This window comes from Fukomys damarensis, unplaced genomic scaffold (genome assembly GCF_012274545.1).
Source record: "Fukomys damarensis isolate Sample0158 unplaced genomic scaffold, DMR_v1.0_HiC HiC_scaffold_9, whole genome shotgun sequence".
In the NCBI taxonomy this organism is placed as follows: domain Eukaryota; kingdom Metazoa; phylum Chordata; class Mammalia; order Rodentia; family Bathyergidae; genus Fukomys; species Fukomys damarensis.
The window spans coordinates 28,383,667-28,399,674 of NW_022900921.1; the positions used below are offsets into that span (position 1 = coordinate 28,383,667).

The 16,008-nt window shown below is 53.8% G+C and overlaps 2 protein-coding genes across 5 annotated transcripts in view; one reads left to right on the forward strand and one right to left on the reverse strand.

Annotated features, from left to right (window-relative positions):
• The window catches only part of Prr7 (proline rich 7, synaptic), a 9,786-nt gene extending 8,653 nt beyond the window's left edge, over positions 1-1,133 (forward strand). Inside the window, exons 3-4 of the mRNA XM_019207190.2 lie at positions 3-50; positions 261-1,133. Coding sequence (XP_019062735.1) covers positions 3-50; positions 261-658 — 446 coding nt within the window. The 3' untranslated portion in view covers positions 659-1,133. The remainder of the gene's footprint in view (positions 1-2; positions 51-260) is intronic.
• A 349-nt stretch (positions 1,134-1,482) lies between these two features.
• Positions 1,483-11,712, reverse strand: Dbn1 (drebrin 1). Of its 4 annotated transcripts, XM_033761664.1 has the most exons (14): positions 11,342-11,712; positions 10,587-10,699; positions 10,339-10,413; positions 10,074-10,220; positions 9,840-9,917; positions 9,420-9,571; positions 9,266-9,329; positions 5,233-5,292; positions 5,027-5,150; positions 4,143-4,280; positions 3,648-3,818; positions 2,542-3,239; positions 2,166-2,268; positions 1,483-2,004 (listed from the first exon to the last, which is right to left on the reverse strand). In XM_033761664.1, exons 2-14 carry the CDS (start codon positions 10,650-10,652, stop codon positions 1,934-1,936), a joined length of 1,947 nt encoding a protein of 648 aa, XP_033617555.1. In that variant the 5' UTR covers positions 10,653-10,699; positions 11,342-11,712; the 3' UTR covers positions 1,483-1,933. The 4 variants fall into 4 exon arrangements, with proteins under 4 accessions (XP_033617555.1, XP_033617553.1, XP_033617554.1 ...); XM_033761662.1 differs by lacking the exon at positions 11,342-11,712 and having other exon boundaries at positions 10,587-10,748; XM_033761663.1 differs by lacking the exon at positions 11,342-11,712 and having other exon boundaries at positions 5,239-5,292; positions 10,587-10,717.
• Positions 11,713-16,008: the final 4,296 nt, after the last annotated feature.

Here is a 16,008-nt window from a genome sequence, read left to right on the forward strand (position 1 = left end):
GCCGCCGCATCTCTCGGTGCCGCCCCGGCCCTGGAGCTATCCGCGCCAAGGTAAGGACTCACTTCAACTGGGTGACGGAAGCCAGCAGGGGTGGGCGGGGCCTCGGCAAGGGGTGGGCTCACAGCCGGGGAGCACGTGGCTTCGCTCACAGCTCCTGAGAAACTGGGACGGGGGAATGGGCTGAGGCTGGCACCTGGTCAGGGCCTGGACCAGAGGCTGGGGAGTGGCCTCACCCCCTCGGACCGCTTCCCATTCTGCAGCGGAATCGGACATGTCCAAGCCACCATGTTATGAAGAGGCGGTGCTGATGGCAGAGCCCCCGCCGCCCTACAGCGAGGTGCTCACGGACACGCGCGGCCTCTACCGCAAGATCGTTACGCCCTTTCTGAGCCGCCGCGATAGCGCGGAGAAACAGGAACAGCCGCCGCCCAGCTACAAGCCGCTCTTCCTGGACCGGGGCTACACCTCTGCGCTACACCTGCCCAGCGCCCCGCGGCCCGCAGCGCCCTGCCCCGCCCTCTGTCTGCAGGCCGACCGTAGCCGCCGGGTCTTCCCCAGCTGGACCGACTCAGAGCTCAGTAGCCGCGAGCCCCTGGAGCACGGAGCTTGGCGCCTGCCGGTTTCCATCCCCTTGTTCGGGAGGACTACAGCCGTATAGAGGGACGCCCGGCGTCCTGGGCCCCACCGGCAAACTCCTGGCCTGACTCTGGGGCTTTTTAAATGCTTCCCTTGGACTACGGGGGAGGAGGGAGGGAGGGATTTCTTACCCCGTTTGTTACATTTTGAGGATAATAAAGGTGTGTGATCTGCTTTGGTACGAGCGGAGGGGACAACCGCTGCTTTTGCTCAAGGTTCTGGTGACCAGGCATGCTGCAGCCACAACTGGAAGGAACGCGAATGGGCGTTTCTGCCACAAGCTGTCCTGAGTGCACAGAACTGAACCTCAGATCAGTGTTTGGAAATTTGAGGCTAGTTCCTCAGAAGGCCTCAGGATCCCCTAGCTTGCCTTTGAGATCACGGTTAAGGCAACCTTTAGGATCTGGGAATGGGGGTCAGGGCAGACAGGCAGCCCTGCCAGATCAGCCCCTGGAGGCCCAGAGCAATAGGCCCAAAGGGATCTGGATTTCTTTATTAACAGACATAAGCACGACCCGTTACAGAAGTTTGTGCTTTCCAAAAAAACAAGTTACTGAACGTGAAAAAGGAACCCAAGCAAAGAGGAAGGAATTGGGAAAAGACCACCCAAACCCCTGGGTTCCATCTATAGCCCTGACCTGAATCACGCCTAGGGCCTCCAGCCTGGGACCTGCCCGGCAGGAGAGGGCGGGGAAGCCCAAGGGTCCCAGCTGGGCCTGCTACTTCCTTCTGGCCAGGCAGGGAGGGGTCAAGAGAAGGGCGGGGAGGGGTCCCAGGGAACCAGAGCCCACGAGCCATTTATTGCCATGTTTTAAAATTCGTGCAAAATATCTGAAGCCCTGGACAGAGAATACAAAGTGATATTTTTCCAAGAAACATAAAACTAGGAAAAGAGGCAGGGGCACATTTTCTCACCAGAGCTTCCCCCACACCAGGCCCCAAACACGGTGAGGCCTCTACCCTGGCCAGCTGAGCGGGGAGGACTAAGCTACAATCTGGACCAGGTTAGGGGTGGGGTGGGGTTTGCAACAGCGTCTCAACTACCAACGAGGAAAACCAGTCAACTGTACAAGTCTCCTATCAATTAAAAAAAAAAAAAAAAAAAAAAAAGAAAGAAAGAAAAGCTGTAAAAGTCAGGCCCTGTGGGTAGGGAAGCGGAAAAGTCCCCGGCCAGAGCCTGAATCCAGAGTGGGTGCCAGGCAGAGCTGCTGCATATGCAGGCGCTGTGGGCCATCTGACCAGAGGCCGGTGCAGGTGGGCAGCCTTGGGGAGGGCAGCCAGATGGCAGGAGCCACTACTAATCACCACCCTCGAAGCCTTCCTCCTCTTCCGGTACTGGGTCTGCATCCCAGCAGGTGATGTCAATTTCTACAGTGTTGGGAGGAAAGAGAAGTTAAGGAGATGGCCCAGCAGATAATTCTGTCCCCCAACCTCTGGGAACTGTAGCAGCAGTGTGTTGGAGATGCTGCTGATCTACACTCAAACTATGCATCCTCACCCCAATTCCTCCTCCTCCATCCCAGTACTACCTGGAGGCTTGTTGTAGAACACAGGAGGTGGTGCCTTTGCACATAGCTCTTCTGATTGAGCAAACTCCTCTTCCTGTGATTGACTGAAGTACCCTTCGCTGGCCTGCAGGGGAAAGCCACAGGTCACTAGGCCCCACCCACCAGGGCTAGGCTGACCTATCAGATTGGATCCTGTTTCCCCAGCAACAAATGATTCCATCAGTGGTTGCCAGGGAAACAAAATTGCCTACTTGGAAATAAAAGCAGTTATACCACAGAGGGAGAGTGGAATGGAGCTTCCCCCCAATAATAAGGCTCACAGTTGCTACAGCAAGCAGTGTTTCCCCCTGCTGGAACCCAAACTGCTACCCCTCACATCAACCTGCCCTTGCCCCACCTGGGTCCCCTCCTTCTGGGTGGTCTCGCCATTGGTCAGTAGTAGGTGGGGTTCCTGCTCCAGCTCTTGCTCTGGTTCAGGCTCTGCCTCCCGATCCACCTCCTCTAGAGAAGAGGGCAAAGTTGGAGCCTGGGGGGCAACCAGGGGCTCTCCTACTTCCTCCTCTGGGTCACAAAAGGTAGCTGGGGGCTCAGGCAGCTCATCAAAATTGAGGAGGTTGGCACAGCCTTCACCCACTGGCAACAGTGGCTCTTGAACCACGTCATCAAGCAGGGGCACCTCTGCCAGAGTGGCCTCAGCACCCAAAGGTGATGTGGGGCCCCTGGGCTCTGCCTGGGGTGCTGAGACCCCTTCCCCATTGCCAGGCCATAGGTCAACAAGGCTGGCAGTGGCAGGGGTGATATTGTTGGCAATAGTGGTGTCAGTGGCGGTTTCAATGGTGTCAGCTGTGTGGGTGTCAGCTTCTGAGAGGTTGGCCACAGTGATATCAGTTGTGGCAGGCTCTACAGGGGCAGCAAGGTCAGCCTTCCCTGGAGACTCCATGAACATCAAGTCCTCCACCATGCTGCCCTGCCCCTGGGGAGGCTCCTGTGCCTGAGAAGCCTCCACCATGGGACCAGCCCAGGCCTGAAGGTCTGCTGCTCTGGCCTCCTTGCAAGTCTCTTCAGTGTCCAGGCTGGGGCTTGGCTCCTTGGTCTCTGTCACAGCACAGATGGAAGAGACAGATGCAGTCAGCCCTCTTGGGGAAGGAAGAAGACCCTCTCTATAATACTTTGCCCATCTCCTAAGGAGTAAAGGAGTCAGGGACAGCTGGGAAAATACACTTCCACTAAAACTCCCACAGGGCACCTTTCGGCACTACCTGCACCTCAATATCCCTCTGCCTTGTATTTTTAAACCATTCCGCAGACCAGGGAGAAAGGCCTGACCTCCACTAAAGACACAAGATTCTGAAGTTTACAGAGGGCAGGTCTGACTGTAACACCAGGGCTCCTCCCTGCCACAGCCACTTCCAAGACGTTGCAGTCTTGGTGACAGGTAAGTTGCTCTTATGGCAGGCTGGGGTTCCTGATGTGAGCTCAGTGTGTGTGGAGCTCCTCTCTCACCTGGGGCTGGTGGGGGTGGTGGTGGCAGTGGTGGAGGCTGTGAGGATGTGACCTCATCCAGGGCCCGCTCAATCTGCTCAGTGATAGGGGTAGAGGCTGTGCTAGAGTCAGATGGGCTCCGGGCAGGAATGGGGGTAGGTGCCATCCTCCGGTGGCTGTCCAGGTGGCTGCCTGTGGAATAAACCCCCAGGTTGGTTAGTGAAGGTGGGGAGCCAGGAGGGACCAGGATTGTCCACCTTGGGGCCTGGCCAGCATCTCGTCTCTGGACTCTGGGTGGGGGCTGTGAGCTCCCCAGGCCCCTCGGGGGCCAGACCACAGCTCCAGACCCTGTAAACCAGGCCCCTGGGGGCCAATGCCAGGGGCAACAGGCAGGCAGTACCTGCTCTGGGGACAAACACCAGAGATCAGCAGTCAGGCTGGGGAATGAGGGCGAGGGGGCTGCCAGGAAGCGGGACCCTCCTTACCCCCCCACAGAGGCCTGGGGCTGCTACCTACATGGGAGGGAGGAAGAGAGGTTTGGGGTGCGGTGACAGGTGATATAGGGAAAGGGAGTCCGTGGAGGGGAAGAGGAGGAAGAGGAGGAGGAGGAAGGCCCACTGTCCGATGCCTTTATGAAAGGGCAGTACGGACGACCTGCCAAGAGAGACAGACAGAGAAAGAGACAGAGGACAAGAGAGGGTCAGTCTCCCCCACCCCACACCCTGAGGCCTCACCCACCCCTAGGGCTAGCCCTGGATGTCCAAGCTGCTTTCAGCCAGGGTGCATAGTCAGCCAAGCTGGGCCACAGCCTCAAGCCATCCGATGCCTCCCACCAGCACCAGACACAATACACGGCCACAAGCCTGCCACACACAGCCACCTTCTTTGAGCAGCAGCATGACTGAGGACAACCTGCTCCGCCCCAACAACTCCAAACAGGGCCAAGCACACAGCAGGTGTAAACACTCAGACCAGCAGACAACGATGGAAGGGAGCTTTGGGGAGTGGTAAAAGCTGCACAAGAAGCCAAATAGAAACTGGATGCTCAAACTCAGGGCCAGGGCAAGAGACCACCCAACATGCATCATGGCCCTGCAGGCCAGACCTAGTCCAACCAGCAGGCTGCTGCTGGCAGCAGAGGTATGTCAGTGTCCATGCCAGAGCTGCCCAACTGGCCTTCAGCACTACCCATCGTTTAGCCAAGGACCAACATCCACACCACCACCCAGCCCTCTGGGGTCCTGCCACATGGAAGCCACACATAGAAGCATGCTGGGTGAGGGTCTTGCCTTCTCCAAGGGATCTCTGGGCAAGGCTTCTCTTCCAAGAAAGAGTCCCAAAGGGGCTCAGGGCCATAACCTGAGGAGTGGGGGTTGTATGGGGATGGAGCCGAGGACTACCTGATCGGTGGTTGAAGGGTGAGGGCACATCACAGCTGCCCGCAGAGGCTGATGCGACTCGTTCCTGCTGCTTAAAGAACTCCCGTGGGTTGTCAGGCCGCTGGGCAATAATGGCAGCTGCCTCCTGAGAGCACAGGCCAGGGTTAGGGGTGGGGTGGACTGCACAGCCCTTACGTGTCTCACCTGCCACCTACCCCAGCTCTCACCTCTACCTCTGATTCTGACTTCTTCATCTGGGTCTCTTCCTCCTCTTCCTGTTGATCACCCTGGAAACAAAGAGAGACTGTGTTGTAGGCATAGGCACTTGACCTTTTTATAACCTCATCATCTCTCCCACAATCCAGCAGAAAGGTCTCAGAGGCGGCACCTCTGCTCCCCTCACCATCCAGCCACACAGCCTCCTCTCCGCCCTGTCTTTGCCCACTTCATATCCAGGCTGGCCAGGCCTGGGTACCTGGCTCACTAGTTCATCAAACAGCCACCCAGGGCCATTGTTTTGTAGCTCATTTTTCTCAGACCTCCTATCCCTATCCTGATACTTGGGTCACCATGCCACCATTATTACCACCTGGATGTTGGCATCACAGCCAAGCTCTCATCATTAGTTCCCTGCCCCCCTGTTCAACTTCCTCTCATTTGTTTTCTATAGGTCCTGAAAGAACTTTTCCAAAAATCCAGACCAGACCACAATTTTCCCTAGTTAAAAATCCCCTGGGGGCTCCCATAAGACTTAGGAAGCACTAAGCTGAATATGACCACAGAAGGCTTCTCCCCAACACACTGGTATGGTTCTATAATACTTTAATTAGTTGCCATCACTTAAAAAGCAGGAAATTCTTGTACTGAACTGAGGATCTTAGTTTCTCTTAAAATGCCATAACTGTTGTAATAACAACCCACATACCCCCCAAAGCTGGCATTACAACAGCTGCCCTTACACCAGAACTGTGCTTCTAGTTCACCAGTCCTTACTACTCCCTACTGTCCCTCACCTCCTCATTTCCATCGTGATGTTTTGAGACAAAAGCCAGAAGTACAGGTAAGTAGGGCCCCTTGCTTAACTCATATTCCCCTCCCCATCCTGATACTAGCCCTCATCTGCTCTCCAATACCACCCCCTACCCTCACCCAAACTCGCACACATACTCTGAGGTGCTGACACACAGTTCTCAGCATAACATACAGGGCCTGGAACGTGTTTACCATTTCCTAGCTCTGCGATTTGGCAGAGGAAATCAGCCATCTCTCCCACATGCCTGATCCCCACCCCAAGTCCAGCCTCAGCTTGGGCACCGCTTTCTGGGGAAGAGGTCCCTGGACCATTCAGGTCATTTCCTTCTCTGGGTTCCCACAAGGTGTTCCCAGCATCTACCACAGATTACAGTGTATCATAATTTCTGTTTCTGGGATGCTTCCTCCATCCCCTGTGAGCTCTACAGAATGAGGAAGGACCCAGGTCTGTAAGTGGCCAGCACAAAGTTGGCACACGTGTGCTCAACTGAACTCATGACACCACAAGCCTTTTTATTTAGTGTCCCAATTGTTCATGGGGCAAGTCAAGTTGGAAGGTTTAGGGGAAGGGCTACAGGTAAGAAATGAGGCTTGTTTTTGAGCATATACCTTAAAATCTGAACACATCTAATGTAATCTCACAGGTTCCTCTGTCTCACACATATACACAAAAAGGACCAAAGGTAGTTTTACCACAAAGATTTTATGAACAATGTGAACAATACTGAAACAAGACAGAGCTGAGGATAGGAGAGAAATCAATACATTAACCCTAAGTGTAAAGAGCACAGCTATGCTAAGCCTACACATTTTCAGATACATGGGAACCCCCTAGTAGCCTAGTCAAAAATGGGAATTAAGATAAGGAACATGATTCTTACCAAAGGGAAGAAAAAGCAGAACAGCTCCTAAGCCAAGAGAAAAATTTTGTGGTGCTAAATTTCAATTTCTCACTGGGTGTGGAGGCACATGCCTATAATCCCAGCACTCAGGAGGCTGAAGCAGGAGAATTGCCATGAGTTCAAGGCCACCCTAGGCCACATAGTGAGTCCAAGGCCAGTTTTTCATATAGGACATTCCTTAGAGGACTTGAAGTCAAAAAATTGACTTGCTACAATGTTTGCTGTCACTATCACGAGTTAACTTGAAGAGTTAGGGTTAGATGCACAACAAAACAGCTGTATGACAATGGGCAGAGTGGTATACACCTATAATTCCAGCTACTCAGTAAATGAAACAGAAGGATTACAAATTCAAGGCCAACCTGGGCAACTCAGCCAGTGCCTTTGTCTCCAAATAAACTAAAAAGGCCTGGGAATATAGCTCAGTGGTAGAGCACTTGCCTGGATTCAAGCCCCAGTAAAATAAATAAATAAATAAATAAATAAAACAATGCTGTGTGATCCTTCAGATTTTCCAAAAAATGTTAGTAACTGGCAAAGATGAGTGATAGGCTCAGGGAAATTCATATCCAGTAATGGCAAATCTTTTAAAGCTTTCAGTGATACAAACGGCCCACTGAGGGGCCGGGGATTTAGCTGGGCAGTTTGGTGGCCTGCCTTGCAAGTGCAAAGACTCGAGTTCAATCCCCGGTACCAAAAAAAAACCAACAACAAACAAACAAAAAAAAAAAACAAACAGCCCACTGAGGCATGAGTGCCATAGGTTCGCCACCATTGCCCTATACTTCTGTTTACTTTTGTATGTGTATATGTGCACACACATGTTTGAAATTTTATATAAAAATCAGCTTTTTAAAAGTTGTTCGCTACAAATAGATAAACAAAATGTATTATTCGCCTGCAAAAAAGGAAGGAGGGCCAGAGATTTAGCTCAGTGACACCGCGCCTGCCTTGTAAGCACAAGGTCCCTCGTACAATCCCCAGTACCAAAAAAAAAAAAAAAAAAAAAAAAAAAGGGAAGGAAATTCTGACATGCCACAACGTGAATGAGCCTTGCAGATATTATATGGCGTGAAATAAGCCAGTCATAAAAAGACAAATACTGGGGCTGGGGATTTAGCTCAGTGGTTCCGCCACCTGCCTCGAAAGTGTAAGCTCCCAAGTTCAATCCCTGGTACCAAAAACAAAAAGACAAATACTATATGAACTCACTTATATGAGGTAAAGCTGTCTATTTTAGAGACAGTCAAATGATACTTGCTAAGGGGAATGTTTAAAGGGAAAAGACCCAGCTATGGATGATGCCAATGTTTGTGTACAACAATGTGAATGTACTTAATGCCACTGAACTGTACACTTAAAAATAATTGAAATGATACATTTTATATCTATTTACCCATAATTAAAAACAAACAAATTCATTTATACAAAAGACCTATCTTGTTATATTTCTAACACCTGACACATGGCAACAGTCTGTTGAAGAAATGAGGCTGGAATTCACCAACTACACCCCATCTTCCCCTACCCAGGATGGGTAAGACTGGCATGATTACAACAGCTGCTCAATGATGGCACCTGCAGGACTGTTCTGACCTCTGGCCACAGCCTATTAACAGTACAATCTGAAGCTCAATCAAGCTTCAGTCAAGCCCAAGTCTGCCCATCAGAGTTCCAATCTCATGATTATCACCCCCCAGCCCTTGATGAACTACACCTTGCTCAGTCCGGAATGGTAATGTTTACAAAAATATTGAATTTAATTCAAGGGATAGGAGTGTAGTCTAGTGGTAGGGTATGTGTAAGACAGAGGGTTTAAATTCCAGCCCCACTCCTCAAGAAAAAAATCAAAGCATCAAGATTTCACACCGCTGTGATTTTCAGGGGCCAAGCCACAGACCCACGGAACATTCCAAATGTTCAGAGATTTGGACAGACCCTGTGGCCTGGCACGAAAGGACTACTGCAAAGGAGAGACGCTGTACACTTGGGTACAGATGCCCAAAGCACCGGCCCAGATTCAGTCAGGTGGCTGTGTAGTACTATTGTGGGGCCCAGGCTTTGGGCTCCCGAAGTGCAACAACTTTGTCTAATCCACCTCCACACCCAGCTTTACTGGGGAAGGGTTGGGTTGAGTCAGGTCAACAAGGATCTAGGTCAAGGTGGATATTCTCTTCCAATCTAAAGAACAAGCTTCACCAAGGAAGTCTTTTTCCATGGCCAGGGCCCAGAGCCCTTGTGATGAGGGTGCCAGGCCTGACATTCCACAACATTCATGCTCATTCGCAGAATCCCCAACACTGTCTTGGACCCACAAAGAACTTACAAAGATAGATTGTTCCTTCAACCGCCTCTTGGCCTCTTCTGCCTCTAGAGTTTGCTGTTTTCTCCTGGGAAGATAAGCAAGCACCCCATTCAGAGTGTGGATGGGGTGTAGGAGGTGGTGGGGGCAGTCTGCCTGCTGGGCCAGGTGAACTCACCTGTGCTCCTCAATCTGCTGCTCTCGCTCTCGATAGCGCCGCTCACGTTCCTCCTGCTCCTGCCGTTCCTGCTCCATTCTTTCTTGCTCAAATCTGAGCCTAGCATCTAGGGCCTTTTTCCGCTCCTCCTCCTTCCGAAGCTCTTCTTCCTTCTGCAACCCCAAGCAGAGGAGGCACAGGACCTGAGCCTGGGAAATGACCTCTGCCCTCCCATCCTATCCCTCACCCAGTGGTGGGGAGGTGGGCATTCTGAAAATTCAGGGGATGAGTTCCATGCACAGAAAGTCAACAAGGCTCACTCTTTCAGGTGGGGGAGTAAGGGGATGAGACACATCACTGAAGCAAGGGATTCAGAGCTACTCTACTGGGTTAAGAAAGGACAGCTTAGCATGAAGTAAGTCCAGGGTCAAGGTAGCACACCTTGGCCTGTTCCCAGAACTGCTCACGGTTAATCCGCTTCATTTCCACGGCTGCATCAGTCTTCTGGTAAGTGGTGCCCTGCAGGGTCAAACAGCATGGCATGAGCATAGAGGGCAGGCTGAATGTTCCAGGGTACCCAGGCACAAAGAGTGCACAAAGATTGAGAGCTAAGGGGATTGGAGAGATAAGACTCCAGGGCTGGGCCATGCGGGTGGAGCCCTGGCACACACTGACCACAGGCTCAGCGTTCTCATCCTCCCGCAGCCGCAGTCGGTGCAGCACAGGGCTGGAGAGGCGTGCCAGCCCATTGGAGAGCCTCTGACCAATGGCTCCCGCGTCAATGTCTTCCACACTGCTGGCATTCACAATTACGTCGACACCCTTCCACAAGAAGGCAAGGTTTGGGTGACATTCATATTCCCTCCCATCACCATCCTAGCACACAGACCCTCACCAGGGTGGCTGTCCCTACCCCCATGAGCCCAGACTATGCACACACCTGAAAGAACTCAGCCACCTTAGCCACATGGCTGGCACAAGCGCACTTTCGAGCATCAGGGACATCTTCACCCACCTGCAAAGTACCCAGTGAACAGAGATCAGGAAAGGACCAGAATCAGGCAACAGTCTGAGGGCCTAGGCTATCTTCCCAAGGATTAGTAAAGTTTTCCCCAGCAGTACCGGTGGCTGGAGAGACTGCCCTAGCTAGGGCCCATCAACTCCCTGCCCCAGACCACTGCTGCATACCCAGTTGATGAGCACGTATTTTGGCAGAGCAGCCTGGGAGTCTTTGACGCTGCAGAAGCCGTACATCACCTTCTGGTTCTCGAAGTGGCCGGAGAGCTCCTGTAAGCCCCCTTCTGGGGGAATCAGGAGGATGTCAGGACTCTCCATCTCCTAAACCCTCACCCCAAGGCCTGAAACCCGAAGGAAAGATACTTTGTGGGCTCTGCAGATATCCCCAGGGAGGCTCCCTGGGGAAGCTCTGAGATCTGGAGGTCCCAGAGTTTTGTGCTGATGCAGTGGCAGGGGGAATGCACAGTATCTAGCTTTGCATATGAATTCTCCGGGGCCTGATTCAGGATAGGACTGAAGAGGTAGGTGTCTGTTCTTCACACATCCTCATTTCTCATTCTTCACACATCTCATGTCTCACCAGGTGCTAGAGCCCGGTGAGGCAAAATAAAGCCTTCCTTAATAGTCTGCTAGCTCCAGAGAAAGTAAGACTGATCTGGAGCATCATTACTAGGCCCCTTCCTTCCTGACTGTGGACTCTGGGCAGGATAACCTTCCCTCTCTGAGCCTTCTCAGAAGTAAAACAGGAAACAAGGCTCCCTCCCTTCCCACTCTGAGGATTGCAGGGATGACAAGAGGGACAACCGCCAGACAAGTGTGGGTCTGCTGGATGCAGGAGGGAAGGTGGCTGGGAGCCAGGCGGGTGGGGAAGAAAACAACCGGAGGAGGGGGCGGAAAGGAAGACAAAGAATGGCTGGAATTCTTACCTCCTGATGCTGCAAGCTTGAGGTCATCTGAGCCATCCTCGTATGTGTATAGAGCCCTGGGGAGAGGGAGGGGTGGCTCACAGAACTGTCCAGGCCCAGGCTGCTAGTTCTGGGTGGGGATAGCACTGGGGAGAGGGCTGCCAGAGGGGCAGGACAGGAGGTAGGGTGGGGAAGAGCTTCTGTTGCTGGCCATGACAACAGGATCATTAACATTTTCAGTTGGAGCCCAACAGGGTGCATTCTGGGAGCTCCAGAGGTCTGGATCAAATGGAAAGCAGGAAATGAGGGGCAGAAATTACTGCCTAGTGGAGCTGTCTGCTCAGCTAGCCCTGGCCTGGCAGCCCACAACCCAGTGGTGCAGCGCTCCGTGAGATGGAGATTCCAAGGCAACGGTTCCTTGGTTACCGTTCCCTGGCTACCACGATACTCATCCCCCATTGGCCAGCACCAGGAATCTACCTGGCGCGTGCCTTGGTACCCACTGTCCCTCCCCCTACAAGGAGGGAAGAGGGAGGAGAGAACCTGGGGTACTCTCACAGTGCTGGGCATCCCCTAGTAACCATGACAACCCAGCAATTGGCACAGGAACCAGCCCACCAGAGCTGCATTCTCCTTGAACACAAAGGACCCTGGGGACCCTCCCTCAGACTCAATCTCCGCCTCTCAGAAATGGGGATGAGGTCATTGTGGTCACTCCCTCCCAGACTAGCCTCCAGTGGCTCTGCTCTCCTGGCCTTCCAGCCCCTAGGCTGCCTCAGCCCTAGATGAGCCTCAGGGGACTGCTGGCTTTTTCTGCTGCCAGAAAGCTGAGCCAGCAGCCTTCCTCCTTCCTCCTCCTCCCTACCTTTATTCTGCCCTGACTTTCTCCCTAGACAGCAGTGGCATAGCATCCATTTCACAGAACCGAAAGATGTAAAGATGCCTCTCATCTCAATGCAGGCACAGGTTGTGGACCCACTGAGAGAAGAAGCCTGGGCCAAAAAGACAAGCCTTGCTCCCGAGGTTTAGGGGGGCTCAGACCCTTCCCCAATTTCCATTTCCCTACTGCCAAGACAGGATGCTAGGGCTGACAGGAGCACAAAAGGAGATGGAAAAGAGAAAGGGAGAGGAAGAAGCAAAATGAGACAGAAAGGAGGAAGAGAAAGACATGAAGGGATGAGGAGGAAATGAAGGAGGGCGGAGGGGGAGGGAAGAGGGAGTAGAGGGGAGAAGTAAAAGGGGAAGGGAGAGGAGGAGGAGGAGAGAAGGGAGGAGGTGAGGAAGGAGGAAGGGTATGGGCTAGCCAAGAGGTTGGCACAAACTGTTGCTAGGGCCAAATGGCCCCCAACCCCCTCCCTCTCTCCTTTCAGAAAGGGGCACAGGTGGGCTGTGGAGCTGGGAGGCCCTAGTCCAACTGTTGCCCCAGTCACTGCCCTGACAGCTGCTTCCCAGCACAGCTGTCCCACCACCTGTCCTGTTGCCCTAACCCACTGCTGGGAACAAAGGCCTCAGAGAAGCAGGATTACTCCTCTGCACTCACAGATGAGAAACTGAGGCACAGCCTATGGTTCCTGGTTTCCAGATATTGCTATAGGTACCAGGCCTCCCTGGGATAGCCTACTTGTCTCAGCTTCATCCAGGCTCTCTGAAGCCCCTCCATTCTGCCTACCCTCCTTCCACTGGCCACCTTTCCCTACTATGGCTATAGCTCTTCCCCAACACAAACCATCCCTAAATTCAAACCTTTCTGCTAGCCTTCATCCCTCAGTGCTGCCCGGCTTGCCTTTCCATCCTGACCTCGCTCTACTTTCATACCATGCACCTGGGCCACAGTACCCAGCTCTGTGATCACAAACAGGCCTTTGCAAATGTAGTTCTCTACACAAGAAAGGCCAGGGGCTCTCATCAGGAGCTGAGGCCTCTTGTTCAGTGGCACCACGGATGCTCTTCAAGTGCAAGGTCCTGAGTTCAATCCGTGGTAGAGGAAAAAAAAAAGGCCATACCTTCAGGATACCACTGCTGGTTCCCCAGGCAGACTCACCCTGAGCTGCAAGTCCCCAGAGCACCTGCCACCCGCATTTGGACCTTCCCTGGCCTTTGCCCCTCTAACACATCAGAGTACCCTGGGCCTGGGCAGGTGGGAGCTGAGGGATCCACAGGGAACCAGGATAGGAAGATGGATCTGTCCCCCTCCCACTGAGTCTCCACATCTAACCAGCTTCAGTCCCTGGAGGCAAGACGGTGCCCCAGATGGTAAGCTCTGTGAAGGCACAAGCTACAACTCAGCTAAGACACTGTATTCTCTGGGTCCTGCGTCTAGCACAGAGCAGCACCACAGGTATTCCTGATACTGACACAAACTCTCAGAAACCATCTAGTCCAGACAAACTGGAGTAGGATGAGGTAGCAGCTGGACTGTGGCAGCTCCAGGGAGATCCTTGGGTCAGCTCTGGGTGGGAGGCTGAGGATCCCTCAGGGCCATCACACAAGACAAACTCTGGAGATCATAGACATGACTACGCCCAATCCCCTCTTGTTCTCAAGAGTACCAGAAAGGAGCAGGAACTTGCTTATTTGTGCAGTCACAAGCAGAACACTGTTGCCCTTTCTCACTACACAACCTGACTTCCTGCATGGTCCATTTCAGAGACCTTGCTACCTAGGTGTGAGATATCCTCAATTCCATCCTACCTCTATTGAAAGGCAAGGTAAAGGGAGGATGGCATCAAATCCCCTTTGTCCAGGCAGCAATTTTACCAAAGACATCCCTCCTGCCTCTAAAGTGCAGACTATGTTCAAGTCTTGGGATCCCCCAGAAACCCTGGCTCTGTACTGGGTCCTGAGGACACTCACATCACCCTTCTGCAGGATGTAAGCCCTGTACCCTTTTTACAAAATGCTATCTGGGCCCTTGGGGATGAACAAATGTGTATATGTGCAAGGGTGCATGTGTGCATCTGTTTGTGTGTCCCACACACAACCCAGATGGGGACTGACGCATGCTAGAGATGAATAACTCCCTTTGGCCACATGGATACTGCTGGGTGGTGGGAGCCCAGGCCTCTGCTAAACAGGATGTGGGGCAGCAGTGACTGGGTGGCCCCAGCATTGGACTGCCAGAGCTCTGCTTTTAGGGGGTTAGGGGAAAAGGGGCAGACTCCCCCCAAAATACTCGAGGGCAAGAGAGGTATTCTAGAGTGGGTTTTGCCTTTCCCCAAACAGTGCTTTATCCCAAGGCTAGCTCCTCCACCGGGCCAAACAGGCCACTTGCCCAGAACTCTGTGCATGATCTCAATCCCCCAGGGGCAGGGCTGGGACAATGGGTGGGCGGCCTGCCTGCCTGCCTGCCTGCCGGCCGGCCAGCAACCCCACACTGGGCCTGTGTTGGCCTGTGCTGGCCTCTCCTGTGACTGACCTGCAGGACTTGAGAGCTTGCCTCTTGAGTCCATCCCTCCAGGCCTGGCTACCTGCCAGTGCTGCAGTATGGTGGCATGGATGCCTGGCTATCTTGTCCCCTCCTCCAGCCCCCAGGTCAGCATCCCTAACTAGCTACACACCCAAGTTGAGGGTGAGGCCAGATCAACTGGGGTCCTTCAGACCTGCCCTTAACTCTTCCCTCAGTGTCCTCCACAAGAGCTCGCTTCCTGCCGGGGGTGTGTGTGCGTGGGGCCAAGAATGGGCACCTGCCCTGGAGAATATTTGGGAGGGATGATGAGTCCAGAATGGGGCAGTGTGGGCCAGTTTGGTTTCTCTACCACCCTGGGGGCTCCAGCCCCAGAGCAGTGATGCATCCCCTCTCCCCAGCTCAGGAGGAGGAGACAGAGGGGTAGGGGGCAGCCCAGCGCCTCTCTCATCAGGAGCTGAGGCCTCTTGCTCCTGGGTGAAGGGGTTGTGACCCGGTGGATCTACTCATCTTCTCATCCCTCTTTGAGGGTTCCCTCCACAGTTCTTCTCAGCAGGCCCCCTAGTCAAGGAGCTGGGTCCACTTGCCCGCTCCGGCCTCAATCCCAGTTGACTTAGTCCCTGCAATCCCTTTCAAGTACTGGCGAGGAGGGCTCATCCCTTGCCTCCTACTCTTCTGAGACCCGTGAGGGGTAGTCACTTCTCAGTTCCCATGTGGTAGTGAACCTCCTTCATCATATCCCAACCCAGTGTGGTGGGGGACAGCCAAGTACAAGAAGCCCCTGGTGGGCGGGGCGCCCTGGCCCCAGTCTGCTCCGCTCCTCCCCCGCCCTAGCTTTCCTTTGTGCTTTGGCCGGGCCGGGCTGGGCAAGGCAGGCTGCACTGGCTCCGCTACCTCGGTCCCCGCCCCGTCCCCGCCCGGTCCTCTACCGCTAAAAGGTGGCGAAGGTGCCCTTGGCCGGCCCGTGCACACCTGACCCTCGAGCCGTGCAGGGGGGCAGGGAGAGGAGGGGGATGGGCTCCTGAAGGGCCACGCGGCCCGGGGTCACCCATTTGGACTCCGTTTCGGACCGGCCTGCATCCGGCCACCTCTCCCACCGCAGTCTGGGGCCGCCTTGGGGTGATCAGGCCGGCACCCCCTAGAGACTTGGCCCAGGGCCCTCTCGGTCAAGCTCACGACTTCCGCCGGGTCTACCTGACTGTTTTCTTCTGCGCCATAGATCCCGTCGGAGACGGTCTCTTCAAGGAAGGGAAAAGCCCGAGCTGGGGGCCACTGAGCCCCGCGG